The following is a 24685-nucleotide window of genomic DNA, read 5'->3' as shown; positions in this document are numbered from 1 at the left end:
CTCTGTGGAAGGCAAAAGTGATAAGATCCTTGTCCCAAGCTACTCCTCCACACACACATATGCCTCACAACCTCAATACACCTCCAACCCTAGCCTACCTACACCATGCCAGGATGCATGGATCGTCTCTTCGCGGCTGGCATCGCTCTGTCCCTGGACACAGACCTCACTCCGGCCAGGATACCGTCTCCAGTGTCAAGCAGAATGAAGGTCTTTGTTGATGCAGACTCAACACAGGATCTTCACTGGCAGAATTAGCTGGGAGGTTTTGATATAGAGGACAGTATCCCTATTAAGACAAGCAACTGAGTGTAAAAGTGAAAAAGAGACATTTAGAAAAACTCAGCAGATCATGCTTGAGTAGAAGTTTTGATATGATAAACAGCTTCAGTACTGTTCTAACCTAAATGTGGTTTGCTGGGACTTCTGTTATGAACAAGCAGATTCCTTTTTACAGGAATACTGCTTATTAACCTCTAAGTAAGGAAATCACCCCCAGACTTTGCTTTGCAGTTGGCTCCTATTATCCTTTGAACTATGTTTCTGTCTGGCAAAGCAAGAAGTGTTTTCAAGACAAGTATTGTTATTTTTTACTTTTCTTTTCACCCCTGAGGTGTGCCATAATAGACAAAAACCCTGCTGAAAAGGGCGAGATTGACACACAAAAAAGATGAAACTACAGTGAGACAGTGAATCACACAATTGAATGAGAAGGTTATGTAAGACAACAAAGCATTTCACTGTATGCCATGGACTACATAATTGGATAAAAATAAATGAAACAAAACTATTTGAAATAACGCACGACATCTTTAAACTTTCCTGACAGATGATACAAGAAGACTTTATTTGTCTGGATCAAATTAACGGTAGCAAGGCAGCTGTTATTACACTGCAAAATTAACTCGGTTCAAATAAAATTAAATCTGAGTTTGGTTTGGGTTTATTCTGTCATAACAAAAAATTTACCAACATATACTGTTATGATATATTCCAACATATTTACCATGCTAAGAAATAACCAGAAGCACAGTAGCAAGCTTCACAACAAAAAGGCCAGGCTACAAGTCTATAATAACCCGTCAAATTCTTACATTTCTCCAGTTGGTTGTGTTTTTTAAGCAGCAATGTTCCCTGAAAAGTATTTTTTTTTAGCATACCTTCCCCGTCGACTTCAACTGCAGGGCCGAGCTTTCACTTGTAACTTTGTAAAGACCGCCATCTTGCGTAACTGTGAAGTCATTACTCCGCCGGGAAGCGTTGAGCGGTAGCGCCTCTCGTCAACCAATCAGCAGGCAGAATACTCTGATGTCGGGAGATTAACCAATGAGCGTTGACGTCTTTATTGTAAAAATGTTACCCGATTCATTGTGAGGCAGAGTACCTGTAAATAAATATCGTTTACGCTTCGAAAATCTAAAAAAAGTAAGGTAAGCATTTTCATTTAACAACACTGCAGTTTGACTAGGTTTGGTGTTGTTTACTGGATGTGTTTTAGCATCCGGTAAAACGGGTTTATTTGAACTAAGCTATTGAATTGCATCGCTAGCTAACGGCTAACATCAGCTAAATAAGTTAGCTACTGAAGGACGTAAATTTGCTAGAATGGGTGCTATTGCGTGTAAGTTACCGCAAAATAGCTTCAGCGGTAACTGTGGCTTTGTTTTAAGTTTGTACTCGTCCCTACCAGGATGAAGGTGGTCAATTTGAAACAAGCCATTCTGCAGGCATGGAAGGAGCGTTGGAGTGACTACCAGTGGGCTATCAATATCAAGAAAAACTTTCCAAAGGGAGCAACATGGGACTACCTCAACCTTGCAGGTTAATGATAATTATTCGATATTACATATGTTATCTTTTGTAATTTCTGCTGTAGCTCTAAATGCTCGTTGTGTTCTCCAGAGGCCCTGATGGAGCAGGCAATGATTGGTCCCTCTCCCAACCCACTCATTCTGTCTTACCTCAAATACGCCATAAGTTCTCAGGTGAGGGAAGAAGCAGTGTTATGAAAAATGCTGTAACTAGGCAGTTTTTCTCACAGTATTGACTATTTTGCAAGGTGTAACTGTTATCTTCTCTTGCCTTAGATGGTGTCTTATTCCAGTGTGCTCACAGCTATCAGCAAGGTAGTTTAATGCTTGATAATATTTCTGACAGCATGATTTCTGTTCTAAGATGTGCAAGATTTTTACAAATATGTCTGTTTGTAGTTTGAAGATTTTTCTCGGGAGCTGTGTGTCAAGTCATTGTTGGAGATAATGGACATGTTCTGCCATCGACTCAGGTTTGCTAAATAACTGTATTGCGCAATATTATGCATTTTCCACTCTTAGTATGACCCAGTTATATAGAGAAAATAACATTTTTGTGACCAAGCATTTCGTATTGATAAGTATTCTGTATTTTTTGTTTTGTGACACGCAACTAGATATGGCTCAGGAAATATCCTTAGCTGCCATCTGCATTACTGATTTTTTTATTTATTTTTTTTTTTGTTCATGTATTTGAAGATTGGACTTTTCATTTCAATTTTTTATATTTTTCCATATTTCAACTCACCGATAATCAAAAACCATTTTATCTAGTTGTCCACTATTTCAGATTCTGAATCAATGGCATGTTGACAAATAACGGTTCATATTTCAGACTTTTGTCTTTAACAGTTTCATAGATATTGTCGTTGAAACAGCCTCAAATTTCAGTGTGCAAAAAACCTGCTAGAATTTAACTAAAGATTGTTTTGGTTTCTCTATGATCTAAAATTTCATTGACACTATTTTGAATATGTTCAGTTTATGACAAAACAGTTTCAAGCAACTCAGGGGTAGTCACGCAGAAGACCCCTGATGATTTTAGACAGATTAAAGAACATATATGAACATATAACTCACAACTGTTTATGTCAACCCTCAGAATATCATCTGCAGCAACATTTGCACTTGTAATCTATGAATAGACTATGAAATTCTGGTTTATACGCTGAGAATTTATGCCAAAATAAGTATGATGATGTAATGAGAATCTTGCTTATTAATACTCTGATAACCTGCAGCTTTCTTTTAACTGCCTTTGACTCACTGCTTTTGGTGTGTTACTCACTCAGCTGTCACGGGAAAGTGGAGGAATGCATCGGGTTGTGTCGTGCTCTGTTGGGAGTGGTAGTGTGGCTGCTGCAGGGCTGTGCGTGGTACTGTGAGAGGCTGAGAGAACTGGGTCCTTCAGCCAGCACGGAGGCCAGTCTGAGAGACTGCCAGGAAAGACTACACAGTCTAATTAAAAGCACCAAGAACAGAGCTCTTGTCCATATTGCACGACTGGAGGAACAAGGTTTGTGTATGTATAGGCTTGTGCATAATTGAGCTGAACCACAATATCAGTGTATTGATGCATTGGTATGTATCTATATTTATATGATGGCAGTTTTGCCCCACCAAAGTTACTATCAATGGTCTGTTATCAAAGTTTATTATTTTAGTTTATTATAAATATGTGTTTTTGTAATTTAGTCTGAGGATACCCTGAATAGTGGTTTTAAGACCTATGTTTTGCCTTTTAAGACTAAGTAGCCCTTTGCCGAACACTTGTAGTTCTGTGAAATAAAATATCCAAATTTGGAGATTAAATATTATCAAAAATATCAGACGTCAGCAGACGTCTAGAAGGCTTCTTAAGCTTTAAAAAAAAAAGAGCACTTTTAGCCAAATTTCTTACAGTGCTTCTGCTGCTCTTCTTCAACAGGTTCCTGGAGCAACGTAGAACAAGCAGTGCTTAAAGTGACAGATGCCCTCAGCAGTGTGCCTAACCAGACGATGAGGACTAAATTAGAGGAGAGCTTGTCACTAGTGAAAAGGTGAGGTGACCTCACTCATATTAATGACACTGAGCTGATGAACTTTGTCGCAATGCTGCTAAACTCTACCATGACAGTGGTTTAATTTAAAGAAGATCACAATCCGTCTTCCTTGTGCTAATTCACCACTCTTTCCGCAGTATTCCTCTGTTGCTGTCTGTGCAGTGTGACCCTCCAGTCCGTGCCTCCTTCCCATCAGTTCATGCCTTCATAATGCTGGAAGGCACAATGAATTTGACCGGGGAGACACAACCACTAGTCGAGCAGCTAATGATGATCAAGAGAATGCAGGTAGATTGAATTTTTGCATTAATTTGCAGAAGAATGTGACATTAAATTTGCTTGAGGTGACTTTTTAAGCCAGTAGTTTTAACCATTTTTATCAGCATGAGCAATGTCATATATTACAGTAGGATGAATAAAAACAAGCAATCCTTAATATCTAACTTTTCAGAGGCAATTGTGTGTTTTGCATGAAGCAGGACACCTTTACTTTTGTAAGTTAATTAGCTAATCATTTTCATCCGGAGACATTTATGCAGCCAAACAAGTTACCACAATGTTTTAGTAAGTGTTTGTTGGGAAGTTTGATGTTATTTAGCTTACTGGCTACAACTTTCTCTGGACAGAGTTTTTGTTTCTTATAGTTATGGAGAAGATATTTAACTTTATTTTTCAATTTCCCTATGTAGGAATTTTTCAGAAATCATCAGAAGACTGCTCTGTTTTTAGTTGAAATTTTTCTGAATGCTGCTTAAACTTTTTATGTGAAATAAAATAACTTTGCAATGAATTGTGGTGCACAAAATACTGCATTATCTTAATATGTTGCTAAAACATCTCCCAAAAAATCCTGTGTAATTTTAATTGTATTTCTTTTTATTTCCCAGAATCCTCCAGTTACACTGTTCATGTATACTGGTGTATGCTGTCTATGTTGTTCTGTGTTTTTAGTTTTGCTTAGTAGATGGCAACTTAAATTGTTTGTTTCTTTCAGCGAATTCCTGCTCCTCTTTTTGTCCTGGAGATATGGAAGGCTTGCTTCACTGGCCTCATTGAGTCACCAGAGGGCACAGAGGAGCTTAAATGGACTGCCTTCACTTTCCTCAAGGTAAGATCTATGTCAAAGGTGAGGACTTATCCTGCTGTCTGTTCTTTTCATCTGCCTGCCCGACTTAAATGGTAGTGCTGATTATAATTTTGACTTGAAATCAATAAAATTGTTGAGCTAAGATTAGAGTCAACATCAGTCTATCCGTTTTCCCATTCTAGTTTGCATTTTCACATATTTACCTCTACTCACCTGTTGTGATTTAGTGCTTTAGTGTAGAGCAGTGTTAAATTTATTGTAAGAGCTGTAATGAGGTAAAGTGATTTGATTGTTGCCTCTTTGAGATACAGCTATCAATGACTAACTTACTTTTATTCATTTAATTTTTTTCTGAATTATTTCCAGCTATTTATATACAAAGAAATTCATTTGTTGTTTCTTTATTGTAGATCCCACAAGTTCTACTCCGACTGAAGAAATATCCTCAGGGTGACAAAGGACAGGTAACACAACTAATTCACTCATGTCTTTATAATAAATGAACAAACTGACACAATCGAGGACATTTAGCATTGCCAAACATACATGTCTTAAAAAAAGCAAATATTGTTCAAATTTAATATGATGAAAATCACTGTCAGTATTAAACATGCCATAATGTATTTTACAGGATTTCATGGAGGATGTGAATGTTGCATTTCATTACCTACTTAAGCTTACACCACTGCTGGACAAAGCAGATCAGAGATGCAAGTAAGTGTGTGAAAGTCTTACAAGCACGACCTTTATTGAATGTAATCTCCTCAGAAGATATTGCAGATAAGAATACTAAATAAAAGATAGCACCATAACGCTTCTCATTCTTTCTCATTTCTCTTGTGCTCTTCTGCATAGCTGTGACTGCCTGGGAATGCTCCTGCAGGAGTGTAATAAGCTCGGTTTGCTCTCAGATATAAACACAACCAGCCTTACTTCAAAACGGTATGAGTTTCTATGCAATCAGTGAACACATATGATGCAGAATATTTCTGGAAAATGATTGTAACAAGAATTCAGTCAAACACAAGCCACATTTTCTGACATTTTCTTTATTTTCTGAACTGTTTTGGTTTAAAATTTGAATGGAGTTTTATTCACGACATTCACACAGTACAACACACACCACTTTCCCCAACACCTCCACCCCGTCCCCCTTTCTCCTCTGCCCCTGCCCTCCTCTCCATCTCCCCTTCTTTCCGCTCCCCTCCCTCTCCCCTTGCACATTTGATTCAGGACCGAGGACAGGGAGTTTGCCCCAAGGCTAAAGACTGCAGAAAATGCTAACATCCAGCCGAACCCTGGCCTCATCCTGAGAGCTGAGCCCACGGTCACCAATATTCTCAAGGTAGAGCACCATAACTTGGTCTGAACTGTACAGGGCATCAAATCAGATTACATTGTGCAGGTGATTATAGTCTAGTCAGAAATAAGTAGTGCTCAGAATAGGCAAAAAAAAAAAAAAAAAACGAAGGTTCAGAGATTATAGAATTGTACAACAAGGAATATACCTCTGTATAAACAGCAAATTAAGATAACTCTTCCCATCTTGTTCATTAGACAGTAGATGCAGACCATTCAAAGTCCCCTGAGGGCCTTCTTGGGGTCCTTGGCCACATGCTGTCTGGGAAGAGCCTGGATCTGCTCCTAGCAGCAGCAGCAGCGACTGGGAAACTCAAATCTTTTGCCCGAAAGTTCATCAAGTGAGTAAATGCAAACTAGATTTGCAAGTGAAGACATATGCTCCCCTTAATTATCAAAATATCGATTCCGGCAGTGGGAAATTCCAAATACTGCAGTTTTCTCACAAGCTGACTTTTAACAGATTTTTTTCTTTTGCTCTAGGCTGAATGAGTTTCCCAAGCACATCAGTGGTGAAGGATGTGAGTTTAAATACATGAGTGACATGTTCCAATGTGGGAATTACTTTCTTCACTGACGTACTAACACTGAGGATGTTTCCTTCTTTTCCCATAGCCAAGTCTGCATCTGTGCGAGCCCTGCTCTTTGACATCTCCTTTCTCATGCTCTGCCATGTGGTGCAAACTTATGGTTCTGAGGTTAGTTCACGGCAGATTGCATTTGTCAAAATAGAGTCTGTTTGTGTTCAAGGGTCCAGCATTAGGTGTTGATTTCACTGTAAACAAACTTCCTCCTTCAGTTAAAGGACACACTTTTTCCAGAAAGGGCAGATAGGGTATCACTCTGCTTGCTGATCAGAATATTGCAGGTTACCCAGAAATGTGTCATTTCCTTTCTCAACCCTGATGCAGTTCATACAGCTCATTGCTGATTTGTGTGTCCCCTTTCCAGGTGATTTTGTCAGACCCCAGTCCTTCTGGAGAGACGCCCTTCTTTGAAACATGGTTGCAGACATGTATGCCTGAAGAGGGCAAAACTCTGAATCCAGACCACCCCTGCTTCAGACCTGAGCCTGGAAAAGTGGAGAGCCTGGTGACCCTTCTGAACAACTCCCCAGAGATGAAACTAGTGTATGTTGCAGGCTAATCTGTAATTATTGAGCTGATCCTTTACAGTCAACATATAAAGTTGCCTGCCATTGTGGCTCTGTTTGCTGTAAAATTTGACCTATCAGATGGTGGAGCTTCCTACCACTGCATGAAAGCACTATCCAAAACTGAATGATGTCAACCTCAATAACACACAAGAATAATAACTACAACAGAGTTTTGAACTTTGAATTTATTCCCATTTGCACCTTATTTGACATTAAATTCTGTCAGATTTTTGTCAGATGATTTCACTCGAGGATACCTGAGTATTTCATTGTATCATTTTGACTTTAATTACGACAGTTTTTATGTAATGGTAAATGTGGATTTTCTTCTGTTGTAACAGTCAGGTGAAATGGCATGAAATCTGCCTCAGCACTCCAGCGGCCATATTGGAAGTTCTGAATGCGTGGGAAAATGGCGTTCTTTCTGTGGAAGCAGTGCAGGTCTGTCTAACTTCACTTTTTCTTGTCTTCCGTGACGGAGAAACATTTCTGTGAGATTTTCTTGACCGGCTAACGGTAACATGTCAAGTCATATACTTCTGTAGTTTGACTCATTCCTCAACTGGGCATAATGTATTCTGTGGAAACATGTTTCGACTTGTTCAAACTTGCAACAGTGATGGCGTCATAAACTCTTATGTAGCCAACTATCATCTCTTCCCCATTCCATTCAAGTTTTTACATCACGCACTGTGAAAGGAAAACATTTTAGTCAGAATTCTCTCTTCTTTTGACTGACTCAGCAGTCTCCTTAACCACATCCCTCCTTCCTCTTTTTTGCGGCTGTCCTATCTCTCTGAGTGTAGAAGATCACTGACAACATCAAGGGGAAGGTTTGCAGTATGGCCATTTGTGCAGTGGCCTGGCTGGTGGCCCACGTCAGGATGCTGGGACGGGATGAGAGGGAGAAGCCCCAGACCATGATCCGACAGCTTGTAACCCCTCTGTATGGGGAGAACACACTGCAGTTTTACAATGAACGGTACAAACAAATAAAGCAAACACGAACACTCCCTGTCCCCTTCACAATCCATCATTACTTAACTAAACAATTAACATCTCCCTCCCCACTCTCTCCAGTGTGATCATTATGAGTTCCATCATGGAGCACATGTGCGCCGACGTCTTCCAACAAACAGCCGCTACTCTGCGTCCTCCAGTGGAGGGCCAGGAGCCGATCCCCTACCGCAACCTTCTGCCAGCCAAAGAACCCATCCACAAGGCCCTCAGCACGCAGTTCCAGGCGGTGCTACGTAAAGGCTGGGTGGACAGCCGAGCTCTGCACCTGTTCGAGAGTCTTCTCAACATGGGAGGGGTCTTCTGGTTCACTAACAATCTAGTCAAGGTAGGAGGACTTAGTTGTTTAATTACCTATTGATCTGACGATTCTTTCCTTGATTGAAGGTGGAATGTGTGATTGTTTTCCAATATGCTTTTTGTCACATTCACTGACAAAAATGTCTCACAATATCTCCCACACCGCAAGTTGTACACTCTGTGTGTGCATTGGGAAAAAATGTATTGCAGCCGTGAGACCTGGTCTATTAGCAAGTTCAACATCATTTTATTGTTATCTGGCTTCGCTTACCCCAACAACCGCAGTCTAGCAAAAAGGTCCCACGAAGCCGGTTATCAACTCAGCAAGTCAACTAAAATTCTCCGAACCTAGCTGTGAGCATGTTCACATAAAAGAGGTGATCACAGACATAGCTTCAGGTCTGCTGGCATCAGCGTGGCACATTTGAGAAACAAAAATTGCTTAAAAAGGAGTGATTTTCCACCATATAGCTTATCGTGTATTTATTTGGAATAACAAAGGTTCTTGTATCCATCTGATGCACTTGTTTTATCCTGTAGAGGGGACTCGGGACTGGAGTCTGTCCCAGCTTGGGACTCACCCTCTACAGCCAGTATAGAACCACATACTACACAGACAGACCCCAGCCAGTATGTTGGAACTCAGAACCTTTGTGCTGTGAGGGGACAGTGTAAACTGCTGTGCCACTTGTGTTGAATGCCTATATACATATGCACGTATACTGGCAAAACTGATATGTTTTTTGAATATATTAAACCAACATTATTTAACTCCACATTAGCAGTTTTCTCCTTCCATGCCTCTTATAATTCCTTTTTACGTCATCACCACAAACATTGTGCATCCTTGTGGGAAAAAAAACAAAACAGGAACCTGCTTGTCAAAACATTTATTCATCGCAGTCATAAACACTACATAGAACCTTTTAAAAAGATTACATTTAAATAATATGGTTTCAGAGACACCCAACAAGAGTATGTCAGATTACTTGATTTGTGTAAACAGCACACTGTGTTACTTCAGGAACTGCTGAAGGAGACGCGTCAGGAGTGGGCCAATCGGGTGGTGGAGTTGCTCTACAGCATCTTCTGCTTGGACACTCAGCAGATTACGCTCACGCTGCTGGGTACCATCCTGCCCAACCTGCTCACCGACTCCGCCCACTGGCAGAGCCTAGCAGACCCACCTGGAAAGGCGTTGGCAAAGTAAGATAATACCTTGATGTTTATGACTGTGGGAGTTTTCATATTTGTGCATCTGTTGTTAACTTGTTCTCTCCCGGTGATGACCCAGGTTGTCTGTGTGGTGTGCACTCAGTTCTTACTCTTCCCACCACAAAGGATCTTTCTCAGCTCGTCAACGAAAAAGGCAGAGGGAAGATATTGAGGTAAAAACCATCATACAAGGCCATGTGTCACAAGACCTACATATTGTGTTGCTCAGCAAAATTCTATCCACTCAATGAGAGCCATTCTCTTTATTAGAAACAGACATGCTTGACATGTATAATTGCTGTGATCCAACTTCTTATAACTGATGCTGATACTAAAGACAATCGGTAACTGTTACTTCTAAACTAATATGTGTATTGCTGGCTGCAGGACTACAACAGCCTCTTTCCTTTGGATGACACTCAACCATCTAAACTCATGCGGCTGCTCAGCTCCAATGAGGACGAGCCTGCAGCTCTTTCCAGTCCAGGTCAGTCTATTAATGTCTGGGTTTTAAAACACAGTTGAATTATGAAGCTTGTGACCTTTCAGACGTGTATCTGTCAGTCTTAGCTGGGGATTATGCAAATACCAGATGGTTTTCAAAACCAAACAGACTTTCAAGATCCTGTTACCAGCAGGCTATTTCTTGTAAGTACTTAATCTAAATCAAAAAGGCCTACATTTATAAACCAGTCTGTCTCAGCATTAATGACCTGTTGGGTGTTTTGCCAGTCTGCAGGTTCTAACATGAGTACGGCAGTGATGTTTGTGATGTTTTTGCTTTTAAAAATTCAGCACTAAGTGACAGGACAGAGATTGTTGTGTTGCTTCCCAGTGCTCTTTTCATCCTGCAGTTTTGAACTAAAACTGCAGGATGAACTAAACTAATTTGAAGTACCAGCTTTGGGAATTTTCACTTCTTCAATTTAACCACAATTATATACAGAATTCCCCAGAAACTATGTCACAGACTGGTGTGTTGCATGACTTAGGAAAAAAATGTATGAGCTGTGTTGCTCGGTATAATTCAAACTGAAAGTAAGAACTTTTTTTTTTTTACCCAAGTTGAAATGGGAATTCATTTAGAAACTGTTCATCCACCATACTAGACAACTATATTACTTTATTTCTTTATCAACAAATAAATAAGTAGCTTGTAACATAGCTGCAGTATGAACAATTTTTAGTCTTAAGTTGTTTTTTAAGCTGTATTTTTCTTATTTTTTCTACAAATGTGGTTAAATGTAAAATAAATACACTCATCCTCATCAGTCTACCTATATGCATTCACACACAGCATAGATGTGTCTGTATAAACACCTGCTTGAGCAGGTTTAAGCAGATAACATTTTTGAACTTACTGGACTAATAAATGGGTCCATTTTTCCCAATATCCTTCCCCTATGTCCTTTTGTAACCTCAGATTATAAGTGATCTGCTCCATATGATGTAACTGATTCACAGTATTCATAAAGGCTTCCACAGACAGGATGTGTTTTTGAAGGCAGCATCTTGTGATAGGTGTTTTGTTTACATCCTCTGAGGGAAGTCCAAGTTATAGTGTGGGGAAGGACATATTAACTGCAAAGCCTAGTACTTTGGAGATTGTTTTGGACACTTCCTCCCAAAACAGCCTGATAAGGGGACAAGACCAGAATATATGGGCCTGATCCACCTCCAGCATGGAAATGGGGTCCTCATTTGTCTAGATTTTTGTTTAGGGGTTGTGAAATAGTGAGTAATATTTTTCCAGCAGAAGTCTCTCCAAGTTACTGAGTTTGTTGAGGAGATTTGTGTTTCCCATATCGTATTCCACATTTCCTCTGTTATTTCTATATTCATCTTTTTCTCCCACTTTTGTTTACAAATCATTTTTTAAAATAATTTGAAATGAACCGTACATGACACCACTCCTGTGATGTAGTGAAAAATGGGCTTTTATTTTGTATAAAAGAAAATAAAAACAGGCCTTCCTCTTTAAAAGAAATTGAAATGTGTCTCTGAAGGTTATTTTAGGAGCAAAAGAAGTTTGAGCAATACAGCAGTGGAAGGAAGTCTGACTGACTTTTGCGACCTTTAGTTAAGGATGTATTGTGTTAACCACCAACAGAAAACTTCAACTTCCCTGTTGACATTCCGTTGTCTTGTGTGTAATTTTCTTTCCTCAAATGACTGTGAATGAAAAGAAAACAAAACTTGTCAACTTTTGCACTTTGTCATGACCCCACAGGAGATCGATCTATGAGCAGTTCACTGTCTGCTTCTCAGCTCCACACTGTCAACATGAGGGACCCTCTGAACCGAGTCTTGGGTGAGACTTTGTCCACACACAGAGTTCTTTTAAGCTGCCAACATTTATCTGTTCTCTTGACATCTCCTTGCTAAATAAATAAGACATTGCCAAGAGAGAAAGTAAAGAAAAATCCAACATAAATAATATATACAGATGTTTCCGTACAGGACACAGCTGGATATTTAGGATATGAATCGTATGACCTTCACGGGCACTGCATCTCATATTCTGCAGTCCTACTTGAGGAATGACAGTCCTCATCAAAACACAGATTGAGGGGAAATATCTTGGGGAGGAGTGGTTTTACTTCCCTCCAGCTGAGTTCTACAGTCATGAAGAATCTATGCCAAAGAGCACTAAATAATGTGTATGTGGTCTCATAGTTGCTCCACAGCACACTAAGACACTTGTTGTTTTTCATGTTGGTCAGTCCCTGGATTTGTTCTCTTTGGTGTAATTGTTATAATAAAAGTTTTTTGTTGTCAAAGTCGAAAGTTGTAAACCAAGCCAGACACATCTGATACGATGTTGTTTGATAATGTCTGAGCGTATTTGAATTGACGTAATCAAGAAAGTCATTAGTTAATCAGAATTCTAAAATAGAAGTCCGGTATATTTCAGCCTGATGTATTTCCCAATTGCAGATTTGACAGTCAGTCTAACTATGCACTTTTTACCTCCTTTGCATTGATGTGTTCACCTTTAGTCAGGCTTGCAACAAACGCACAAAATGATTCATGTAAAAGTCAGCTTTCTTTGGAAAGAAGCTTATCTGACTTGCCCGGCATTATATTTACTTTCCAAAAATCTCTACAACTGAGCTGACGAGTATAAAGTTAGCATGACGCTTAGAGCCACATTAATGGCAAATACAGCAGGTTGACATATATCTACATTCTCTTTGAACTCAGTGACTTCATGTTTTGTGCAACTTTTTAATGTCCTGAAGTCAATGTTAGAATCTTGCAGCAACTTCAGTTATTTTATTTATTTAACCTTTATTTTACCAGGTGAGTTAGTTGAGAACTAGTTCTCATTTTCGGTAACGACCTGGTCAAGAGGCAGCATACAACAAGAAGTTGCATAACTATTATGCAATGCTTGTTATCTGTGAGGCTTTCTGTGAGTTTGCATTCTTGGTAGTTTCCCCTGACATTTGTAGTATTTAATCATAACGGAATGAGTACTGGATAACCTTAAATTCAATTTAAAGGAGTATTTCCAAAAGACCCTATTTACAAACCTCCGTAATAAATGCCAGTTAGCGCAGGAAAATGGTATAAACATGACATATGAAAAGTAATACACTATGACAATGTCTCCCATCTCTTCTCTTCTCCACAGCCAACCTTTTCCTCCTCATTTCCTCCATCCTGGGTTCCAAAATGGCAGGACCCCACACACAGTTTGTGCAGAGTTTTATGGAGGAATGCGTTGATTGCCTGGAGCAGGGAAGTCGTGGGAGCATCCTGCAGTTCATGCCCTTTACAATGGTGAGTTATGAGGCAGCAGGAAAAGAACCTGGGAGGGGAGGTGAGACAGGTGGAGATAAGGAGGGAGAGGAGTGGCTGTTGAATCAGACATTACTGGAACAGTTCGGGATTCCTTCTTAAATTTATTGGGGTTTTTTTGCTCTCTGCAAACACACTTTTAAAGGTTAGTTTGTTTGAGAAAGACTGAGAAAGAATCAAAGGTTTCTGGTTCATGCATGCCGGATATATTCATAAGAGATGATCATTTTCAAAAACGAAGCTTTCAGAAAAATTGGGGTGTTGTTACACTCACACCAGTGTTCAGCTTATCGGTGGTGGAATAGGTGCTCAGATCCTTTACATAAGTAAATGTACACCAATATTCTACTTTACTACAAGAACATAAGTATTAGCAGCACAAAGATGTTCAGGCATTACAGTGAAAGTACTGGTTTAGTCATTAGTTTATAAATACTAAGGAATCAAGCATCGAGTTACTGTTGTAGCAGCTGTCGGTGGAGCTAGCACAGTTTTATATACAGGCCAAAAAAAAACATAGTTTAATCTATAATTATGCATTGTAGTTTACAGGCTTGTTGAATTATCCATTGTGCCAAATCTTCATCTTAAAAGTAACTAAAGCTGTCAGATAAATGCAGAGGAGGAGCAGTAAGAACTAATTTGAAATGGAAACACTCACGTAGAAGTACCTCCAAATTGTTCTCAAGTGCAATATTTAATAAATTTACTTCACCATTTTCCTCCACTACAGCTTATTTATGACTCAGAAGTATTTCAGGAACCTGTAACTGTCAGATTCTTCATAGTGCTTTTTGGAAAGGGAACCTGAATTGCAGAATTTGAAGTTGAAGAAAATGCCAAACACAAACGATAACATCGGCAATGAGAAAATTAACTGGTTTAGTGGTGCTTTAGTTCTGAAAAATAGATGTGTTCCCATGACCTCTTGGGGCATACATGTCCACTTAAAGACAGAATGTGCTCTAAAACCAGATCAAGGGTCAAAACCCTCTGAAAAATAGTGACCTGGAGGGTTGAGCGACATGCTACCCGCTGAACTATTTCTTCAAAGTGTAACTGAAAATAACGGTTTATCTGTCTTTCTGTACATCAAGGTTTCTGAGCTGGTGAAGCTGCCTGCTCTGGCCAAACCTAAAGTCGTCCTGGCTATCACTGACCTGACTCTGCCGCTGGGGAGGAGAGTAGCTGCCAAAGCCATCTCTGCTCTGTAAGCTCTGGGTTTAAATTTACCAAAGTACCAAATTGACAGAGTGATCCTCTGTTGGCAGGAGAAATACAGGCCAGTGGTAAAAACAAAACAGGAGCCCTGTATGCAGCTGGATTATCGATTTAATACAGTGGTCTCGTTTGAATATGTTAATATTAATGTTTCTGTAAACTGTTTTGCTATCATTTTTATGATCCCTTTTCACACTTCAAGAATTGTGTAAATAAGTTTTAGAATAAAAGAAAACGCATAATGTAGATCTTTTTCTTCCTCTTTGCCAGTATTATTTAAAGCGAGTTTCATTTACTGTGTGGTTATTACCAGTTCACATTATGGTTATGTCACTTTCGGAAGTTACAATAACATGACATCTGACTGCTGTCATTAGTCCCTGAGTCAGGATAATCACATGCTGGCAAATCAACCACATGACACGACGGAAACGGAGGCTGAATGACAGTGGTGCTCACCCTCAGCTTGCAACACTTCCTCACAAAAACCGGCTGGCAGAAGTGATGATACCAGAGCCTTTATTTCACTTTTAGTTGCGCTTCTTTGTTAGACATAACTTTAGTGGAAGTCTGGACATGATTTCATAGATGAGATGGCATGTGTCAACTTGTGCTGGTGTCTGCTGCGTCACTGTGCGTGGTCGTTGACAAAAAAGAGAACAATAGTCTTTTAGGGAGAATTATTTTTCTTTTATTTACATATCAAAATATACAAGCATGTACAGCAGGTTTTGGCATAAGATTCATACAAAAATAATGACACTAATCCATTAGTCCTCAATGTGCCCCCAATCCCCTAAATGAGTGTTAATAGTTGATGAAGTTCGTAAATGTCATACAGATAGCTCTTTCTGTTTTGCTAAATGTTGTTGCTAGTCAGCAGGTGTTCAGTTTAATTCAGCTTAGTTTCATTTATGTAATGCAAACATATGTCATCTCACAGCACTTCACATAGTAAGGTGACAACCTTACGAATTTTAGACCAAACAGAGAACCCAACAATCCAAAAGTTGCCTTTGGCTTGCCTGTGAGCAAGCAGTCAACAACGGTGGAAAGGAACCCAAAAAACGGCAACAAAAGAAGCCTTTAACAAAAATAAAATGCCTAAATAAATATTGCATATTGCAATTCCATAAATAAATATAAATAAAAAAATAAATTATCTTTAAATGGGTCAATAAATAAAAACAATAAGTAAACATGGCAAAAAGAAGGACAGGACACTGAAAAAACAACACAAACCTTACAGTAAATGACATTACCACATTTACTCCGGCAGTGGTGGCGCAACGGTTAAGTCTCTGGACTACTGATCAGAAGGTCAGAGGTTCAAGCCCCGATGTGGCCACTGTTGGGCACTTGAGCAAGACCCTTAACCCTTCCTGCTCCAGGGACGCTGTACCATGGCTGACCCGTCGCTCTGACTCCCCCAACTGGGGAGATATGCGAAAATCAGAATTTCCCCTTGTGGGGTTAATAAGGGATAATAAAATTAAGCTACAAATATAAAGCTCAGAGTGTGGCACCCATTGGTCAACTCTCGGTTTCCTCTTCATTGCTGCGATCCAGAGGCCTCAAGCAGCGGATCATGTCCTGCCCGAAGGCCTGGAGCTGAACCAGGGTCAGATGTGTCGCCACCTGGACCTCATAGTTTGCCGGCAGACGTAAGGCCACAGGAGTTGGGCTGGGCTGCACCACAGGTTCTGCTTGGGCCATCTTTAGCATCTGCAAAGTACACAAAACAATGTCATTAAGGTGCTAAAAGAACAAAATATGTGTAAGGACAGGCTGGTTTAGAAGTGCTCTGCTACCTTATTGATCTGAATGGCGAGATCTCTGATGTCAGCCATCAGTTCGATCACTTTATCTTTGTTCCCCAGCCGTGAAGAGATGGCACTCAGTAAGGCCTGGTGCAGCTGCAGACCTTCATACATCCCCGTCAAACTGTCCTCCTGTTAGCAAATACAAATCAACAATTTAGTCATGGTCTCTGTTTATTTAGACTCCCTAAATTAAAAAATAGTTTTACCCTTGGCAGATGCTTACCAAAGTGGAGTTTTCTGACACCACTCTGAGCACAGGAGCAGAGGGGATGCCAATAGTGGACGCCATCGTTTCCAACTTTCCATTCTCTGAAGAATTCAGTTGTAGAGTCTATGGTGAAAAGAAAACGCAAAGATGTTATGGAAAGATTGTAGCTTGGAATGTAAATGCAAACACAGGCTGTTGGTTTGCAAAAACGCTAAATCCTTCATTTAAAAAAACTGGTAGAAATACTCAGATATTTGGCTTAAGTAAAGGCAGTAATACCACAGTACAAAGACACTACATTACAAGCACAGATTCCTAATGCCAAATTAAACTTAATGTAAGTATTATCAGCAAAAGATACTTTAAATATCAAAAGCACAACTCCAGATGTAAAACAGCCCCTTGCAGTGTAGTATTGTTGGATTATTATTGCTGATTCATGAACTACTAAGTGCCATTTTGTTGTAACAGCAAGTTACTTGTTGTGTTTGAGGTCATCTTAACAATTTTGTCCATTTTGTGGTAGTTTGATCTATAACGATGCAGCATGTTTGTACAATCATTATAGGTTCAATTTGTGCTTGTAGGCGAACTAGTAGCTCTACATTCTGAGTGTGATGTAACATTATTTTGCAGAAAAATGTTGGATCAATATTGCTGCTGCAGTAATGTGGATAATGCATTGTACACTGTTGGGCAATCTAATCCCACTGTCCTGTGGGAATCGTGTGTCTGCAAAAATTCTGCTTCTCAGGAGCTCAGAACAACAGGCCCAGCACTGTGACGATGCATTTTTCAGCTAATCTAAGAGGATTATTACATAGTTTAGTAAATATGGGAGGTAGAGAATGTTCTCAACCCATAAAAGAAAACTTAACCTTTCAATTTGAATTCAAAATTATCATATCTGGAAAGGAAAAAACTGAAAAACTGTAATCTGAAGAGATATAGAAGTATGAAGTTGCATAAATTGGAAATCCTCAAGTCAAGTACAGTTACCTCAAAGTGAAGTACAAGCGTTTGAGTAAATGTAATTGGTAATTAAAATACCCAGTTACAAGTAAAAGTCCTGCATTTAAAGTTCTGCCCAGTTAAAAGCAAAATCTAGGCTTATATCTAACAAAATGCACTCAAATCTAATAACAAGTGTGCAAAATAGTCCTTATCAGTGTGACAAAGGAATATTATTCCTCATCTATTATCATGATATGGCAACATTTCTGAAAAATCGTAGTCTAAGAGGTAACTAAAGCTATCAGATAAATATAATGGAGTAAGAATATAAAGTTGCAGAAAGTGGAAATAGCCAAGTCAGATACAATTATTGCAAATTTTGCACCTAATCTAAAGTAAATTTACTTACTTACATTCAATCACTGGGTTTACTCAAAGTACAAGTACCTTAGAATTGTAATTAAGTAAAGTACTTTGTATAAATATGTAAAAATTAATGTTGGCAACTTCATTAAAACCATAGAAAGACTTAATGTTGGAAATAAACCCAAAATTCATTGTTTTGATTGCTACAAAACCCAATCCAAAATATTGATCCTTCAACAGCTATAAGAAGCAAGACTGCCTAACTAACCACAATTTGTCATATTTTTTACTCTATAACTTCCTAAATATACAATGCATAGTGACAGCTGCACAGCCAGTAGTGTAAAGAACACAATCTAGGTCTTTCAGATCAATAAAGAGCCTCACTGCTGACTATCAGGCTCAATCTTGCAGGAGACAACAAATGACGCAGCAGCATTAAAGCTCTGCGTAAAAACACATTCATCCAAGGCGAATTAAACGCGCCTCCGGGACGCACACGCACATACACGTTACATACAGCTGGACGTATCTCACCTCTGTGTGAATGCAGGATTTGTGCGTGTCGGGAATAGAGAGCAGGATCTTCTGTGTCAAACTGCGGCTTCTCTCCACAATCTCCTGAAATTGCGGGTCCTCAACAAGTGCGCCGTTCTTCGGCAGAGGTGCGCTGCGGGCGAAGGTGGCCATGTAGCAGGGAATGGCGAAAACTGCAAGAGGGGGGGAAATAATCAGAACAAACCCCTTTTATGCATCCAGCACAGCGTGCGTGAGGGAGGCAGGGGAGGCAGAACAAAAGCCTGGCTTCTCTCCTCAGCAGCTCCTCTGTGCTGCAGAGCTGGGCATGTCCACCCTCAGGCTGAATAGCTGCAGGAGTTCAGAATAGTCACTGTAACAGGAAGCCTGAGCCAAAAGTAGCTGCATTAGTTAAATATAGTTAATATGACAGATGTTGGAGCAAAAAATAAATCACTAAAAAAAAACACCAGCTACTGTAAACTTACACTATTCCTTAAAATATCTCCTGGTGCTTTTCAATTCCACCAAGCAGCAGAGAGTTAATGCTGCGTAGTTGGTCCAAAGGTTGATCCTCTCTAACACTATTGTCTAACAGCTTCCCTTTCTAAGGCTTTGCTGCCTCTGGGGATGATCAGCAGCATTTTTCAAGCATTACCTCACTACTCACCAATCAGGACGTTCATGGCCTCCCTTGGGGAATGTCTTTAAGTATTGACCTCAAGTGAAGGAATTCATGATTTATAGTCTTGTCATGTAGTGGGATTTCCCCTTTTTTTGGTCATCAGAAGTAACCTCATTATGCGTAACACTAGATTTCCATGAAATGTACACACGCTTGCTACACATTACAACTTTTTACATCATTTTTTTGATGCCCAGTCACCTTGGAACTGTTGAGCTGGGTATGATTTTATTCTGAATTTTGAGAAAGCAATATTTGATTGGTGTTAAAGCCGATCTCACAATAATTCAACTTTTATTTCTTTCCAACGGAATCCACACAAAATTACTCAACATTAATATTTGACTTAAAAATATATGAAGATTTATTGAAGACAAATGAGTGGAATTCGTCAAATAAGAAACAAAGCGTCATAGAGGTTAAAATAAAGGAAATAAAAATAACAACTAAAATATCAAATTAAAAATGTGAGAGTTTTACTTTTAGGAAGTGAGATTAATTCATTACTGCTTTTCTATACTGATGAAACAGTTTAAGTATGAGTCTGACAGGTTGCTCAAAATTATCTTAAAGTCATATAAAGACGACTAGAGTAAAACAGGCATTTCCTCTGACAGCACAGATGGAAACTGCAACTGGAAGTGTGTAAATTCTTTAATTCTTTCATGCAATGTTTTCTGAAATGTAGGGTTTTTAAGAGGAACCTTTTCTTTCTTTTTTCTTTTCTTTCCTTATGTCTTCTTACGATGTCTGTGGTCACTGTGAAAAGTTTTTGCCATCATGAGACCACTGTGGAGGAGGATTTGTGGCTTTTGCGTTGCCATGAATACACTGGAAAATGTGACTTCTTGTGTGTGGGACAGAAATGTTTGTGATAAATGATGAAATGGGAAAAAACAAACAAACAAAACCAATCCCTGTAGTACATGCAGGTGTCTATTTCAGAATTATGTACATTTTGTTCGGCTGATTTTTTAAACTGCTTTACTAATCCGCACGGATGCTCACTTCTTTATCAAGGGACACATACGGTTGTCTATAAATCTATAAATTATTTAGTTGTTTTTCTCGCCCCACATTGATGCAGAAATACATTTACAACCGATTGTCTTAACTCCATAATACTCCAGTGATTATATGAATCCCTTTGATAAGCGTCTGTAATTTTAAGTTGGTGAAAATACTAATTTTCAAGTTCAATGAAAGAGTTGCTATGTCATATGATGATTTGAATATTCCAGTGTACTTTTGCATTGAGGTCTGGTATTTCCCTGATCAGGTGTCTGATAAATAAGGTCTATTAATATGATCAGTGCTACTTTCAAAACACAGCAGTGATGTGAAAATAAGATGATGATGATTGTGTTATTGTTTAAACATTAGCTTTGGCATTAATTTGAGGAAAATCATTTGATGGTTTAATTAAATAATTAGAAATATATTTACAGTAATTGATACATTTGCGATAAAATAGTTTCAATTATTTGAAAAACAATGAGACTACGTTATACTCAGACGTAGTTATGCCTAAAAAGGTATCAGATAATTTGAGTGTGAACTTTTTGATAATCCAGCAAAAAGGCACTTAGATGAGTGGCTGGTCACTGATATTGAGAAATGCTATCGATCATGATACAAACCAGTGGCTTGTTTTGAACAGGAACTGAAATAGCTGAGCAGTAAAAACGGGAAAGGCCTGACAGATGCAGAGATGACGGGTGCCCTCTGGTGGAGTCACGTTTGCCCTCCATCAATCTATCCATCCATTGTCTATACATGGCTTAATCCTCATTAGGGTCGTAGGGGGACTGGAGCCTATCAGCATTTTTTTGGATTGTGGGAGGAAGTCGGAGTATCCAGATAAAACCCACACATGTTCAGGGAGAACATGCAAACTCCATGCAGAAAGATCCTGGGACATGTACAAGGGATCTTCAAGCTGCAAGGTGACGGTACTAACCACCGAGCTACTGTGCCGCCCATGTTTGACCTCTCAGAATCAAAAGTATAAAGCAGTCACTTCAGTCAATTTTGCAGCGAAACCTTGCCTTAACATTACAGAAGATGCAATCATTTGCTTTTTTGCAGAGCTGATTCAGAAAGTCGATCCTCTCTGTACTTGAATATGTAGCTACTGCTTAGCATGAATACTGAACACAAGGGGAAGCAGGTTGTGCGACTCCATCCAAAGATGACCAAATCTGTCTACCAGCACCCTCCAAAGCTCCCTAATTACCTCGATGATATCATGTTTCTGTAGATAATATTTAAAAACCTGCAGCCATTTAATAAACCCTTACATCTCTGTGTGAAAGCAGGACAACATATTAGCTAGCTTTCAAAGAAGGGCATGTTTCATTGCCTTTGATAGTGTTTACTCCTTTATTTCCTGTCTGCGGAGTTGCACTTCTACAGCTAAGTATTTATCATCCAGGCGTGACTAATATCCCTCTTCCCATCTAACTGTGGGCTTGAAAGCAAATCAGCATTTGTCTCAAATTAAAAACTATTTCTCTTGCTATCACTTTAACTGAAAGGTCAAACCAGAATTTCTAAAGGTATAAACGGTGTCCCACAAGGCTCAATCCCAGGGCCTGGGCCAAGTTGCACTCAGTGAGCTCAAACTGGTTCTTAATGCAGACAATAATCGAAATTCAGGACCTTCACCAGAGCTAAAAATACTGCTACATGTTAAACCTGACACCACAGGTCAAGCATTAAACAAATCAGAGAACAGGGACTGCAGGTGATTAATATCCATATTTATTGTTCACAATACAAAGATCATAAAATCACAATTCTGTTTATCCGAACGGGGTCTAATCTTATACCACTGAGATCACAAATAAAGCCAACAAACAAAAACCAAATAGGACAGCAGGAGACAGCGCCACCACGATGGACAGTCACTGCAAAGCACAAACAATAAAAACGCAATTTATTGATTAAATGAATGTTTAATCATACCCAAAGCAGAACAAAACACCCTTTAATAAACTTCCTTTAAAACCGCATACCTGCTACGCCGGCATCTTGCAGGAAATCCCTTGCCCCATAAAACTGTGTGGTCACCTTGCAACATTCAAAGACAACTATTAAAATGGCACCCCTTAACTGTTAAAAGATAAACGAACAGGCATCTTACCACAAATCACAGCTGAAGCCTCATGTCTCTGGCTGCCTGCCCTAATCAGAGGCAGACAGCGGAGGACCACCAAGTGCCGCTGGTTATAGCCACTGACTGTAAATGTTGAATCACACTGCAAGTGCCGACTGGAAAGTCCAGTTTTACTCACTGGGCAGCTGCAACTTGATATAATGTGCAAAACTGTCTACAGCTTGACTAATTTTTGTCTTTAGGGGAATTCAGGCTTTTAATTTCATCTTATTTTACATCCAGCTGCTCTTGTTTTGGTTGATTCGCCTGTTTTTTAATCATAAATGCATTTCAGCTTTCTTAACTATGTGCACAAAGCTTTTCTTTTCTCTCGCAGCTGCATTGTAAATGAGGCCTCCTTACCTCAAAGGACTCTGACTTACAATAAATAATGAATGAACAAAAATGCTCGTTTCACAGCTCCAGCATATAGCATTGTAGTGAGCACTATGTAATCACCTCATAAGTCTGTCCTGTACCTCCTTTGTAGCAGATCAGCTTGCCTCTTGCTCTAACATGAGGCCCCTTGATCAGTCAGCGTAGCTACGTTACATGTGGCCATGCTTGATAGGCCGTGAAGTGAAGCTGTCAAATCTGATCCCTGAAATCCACACTGGTCTGATCTCCAATCAATCCTGCACATGAAAGGAGAGCATCATTCACTGCTGAGGCTCCCGTCAATGACCCAGTTGGAGACACTATTTGATTGTAGCGGTGGAACAATGACCTGCAGCAGAGAACCACACGCTTTGTTCGAAGTTCACCGCTATGTCACCTCCGTATCAGCCATTACATTGAGTGGAAAGATGTCTGGCGCATGATTTCCCTCAGATTTCGTGTGATCAGTGAAAGCCTTGTGGTATTAGTAGGACTTTAAAATAAGGCTCCACGGGGATGAAGAATGCTTGGCTCTTCAGCAGGCATTTATATGGGCAATCTGGAGGGATTGCAGAGGTCAAGAGGAGTTTCAAGTTGGCATCGAAAGAGAATGTGCACAGTGAAATCAGGAAGGAGTTTTACCTTCACCCCTCATCACTTAAATCTCGAAGTTTGTGACATGGACTTCAGCTTCTTTTTCATCCTAGATTACCACAGGAGACCAATAAAGGACCAGGAAACCATAAAATCACTATTTTAATATACAAGGTAACAGGAAAAGACTGCAGAGAACACATCTGTGGATGATATACTTTTCACAAAAGGTGTTGATTCAAAAGGATTTCTGGCGTTTAAAGATACACGTTGTTGATCTACAGTGGTTTTTGCTCATGCATTGTAAAACGTTGAAGCCTTTGGCATAAAGGAACTGGCATTAATTCAGCTTAACATGTTCACGCATGAAAATCAGTCCCTTGAACACAAGCATTTCAACTCGTCCCATGGGTTTTTCCAATAAAGTGTTCATCAGAAACTGCTTTTTAAAATATTTTTTTCCACCCCCCATTTTTGTAACATCAGGGAAATTTGAGATAACATGCTCGGATGTTCTTGAATCACATCCAAGGACTGATACCATCAGCCTACCAGGACATCCGAGTTAGATTTCTTGTAAACACTGGATTTCCGTGACTGATTGTTTCATGTGAATTCATGTGGACTGAGAGTAATGCTGAGTGGTTCTGCATCTTAGAACATGATCAAACCGAGGAATTGCAAAATGAGCTCTTCATGGACAGTCAGCCTCGTCGGGAGGATGTGTTGAAACCGCTAGTGCAGTTCCTCAGAGGAATGATGTTCGGAAAGGACGTCGCTCAGGAAATTATTTTACAGCAGACATGATGATGATAATGATGAATACGACTTGTAATCTCATTAAAATCTGTTACAGGATCCCTTCATCAGCTCAATTTCACAGTCAGTACATCTATGTGCCTTCCTAATATGGTTTGCACAGGGGTTGAAAGTAAAAGCATCCGTGCATATTTGGTGGTGTTTTCAAAGATTTAACAAAAGATAATCAATCA

At 39.5% G+C, this 24685-nt stretch overlaps 2 protein-coding genes across 4 annotated transcripts; one reads left to right on the top strand and one right to left on the bottom strand.

Annotated features, from left to right (window-relative positions):
• The first annotated feature begins 1298 nt into the window (after nt 1–1298).
• med24 (mediator complex subunit 24) lies at nt 1299–15258 on the top strand. Of its 3 annotated transcripts, none has more exons than XM_055004826.1 (26): nt 1299–1430; nt 1691–1821; nt 1903–1985; nt 2088–2126; nt 2211–2284; nt 3104–3327; nt 3739–3850; nt 3991–4141; nt 4848–4961; nt 5351–5404; nt 5572–5654; nt 5796–5882; nt 6186–6285; nt 6498–6640; nt 6783–6820; nt 6915–6997; nt 7251–7429; nt 7797–7896; nt 8262–8437; nt 8536–8800; nt 9797–9978; nt 10067–10160; nt 10375–10474; nt 12218–12298; nt 13625–13773; nt 14889–15258. In XM_055004826.1, exons 2-26 carry the CDS (start codon nt 1692–1694, stop codon nt 15003–15005), a joined length of 2958 nt encoding a protein of 985 aa, XP_054860801.1. In that variant the 5' UTR covers nt 1299–1430; nt 1691; the 3' UTR covers nt 15006–15258. The 3 variants fall into 3 exon arrangements, with proteins under 3 accessions (XP_054860801.1, XP_054860799.1, XP_054860800.1); XM_055004824.1 differs by having other exon boundaries at nt 6174–6285; XM_055004825.1 differs by having other exon boundaries at nt 1348–1425; nt 6174–6285.
• A 429-nt stretch (nt 15259–15687) lies between these two features.
• On the bottom strand, nt 15688–19507 carry csf3a (colony stimulating factor 3 (granulocyte) a). The gene is made up of 5 exons (XM_035955479.2): nt 19368–19507; nt 18901–19073; nt 17059–17166; nt 16824–16964; nt 15688–16737 (listed from the first exon to the last, which is right to left on the bottom strand). The coding sequence occupies exons 2-5, from the start codon at nt 19051–19053 to the stop codon at nt 16546–16548; spliced, it is 594 nt and encodes a 197-aa protein (XP_035811372.1). The 5' UTR covers nt 19054–19073; nt 19368–19507; the 3' UTR covers nt 15688–16545.
• Nucleotides 19508–24685: the final 5178 nt, after the last annotated feature.

Source organism: Amphiprion ocellaris, chromosome 18, assembly GCF_022539595.1.
Source record: "Amphiprion ocellaris isolate individual 3 ecotype Okinawa chromosome 18, ASM2253959v1, whole genome shotgun sequence".
Taxonomy (NCBI): Eukaryota; Metazoa; Chordata; class Actinopteri; family Pomacentridae; genus Amphiprion; species Amphiprion ocellaris.
The sequence above is the reverse complement of the archived record's forward strand: the minus strand, read 5'-3'. Positions and strand labels throughout refer to the sequence as shown.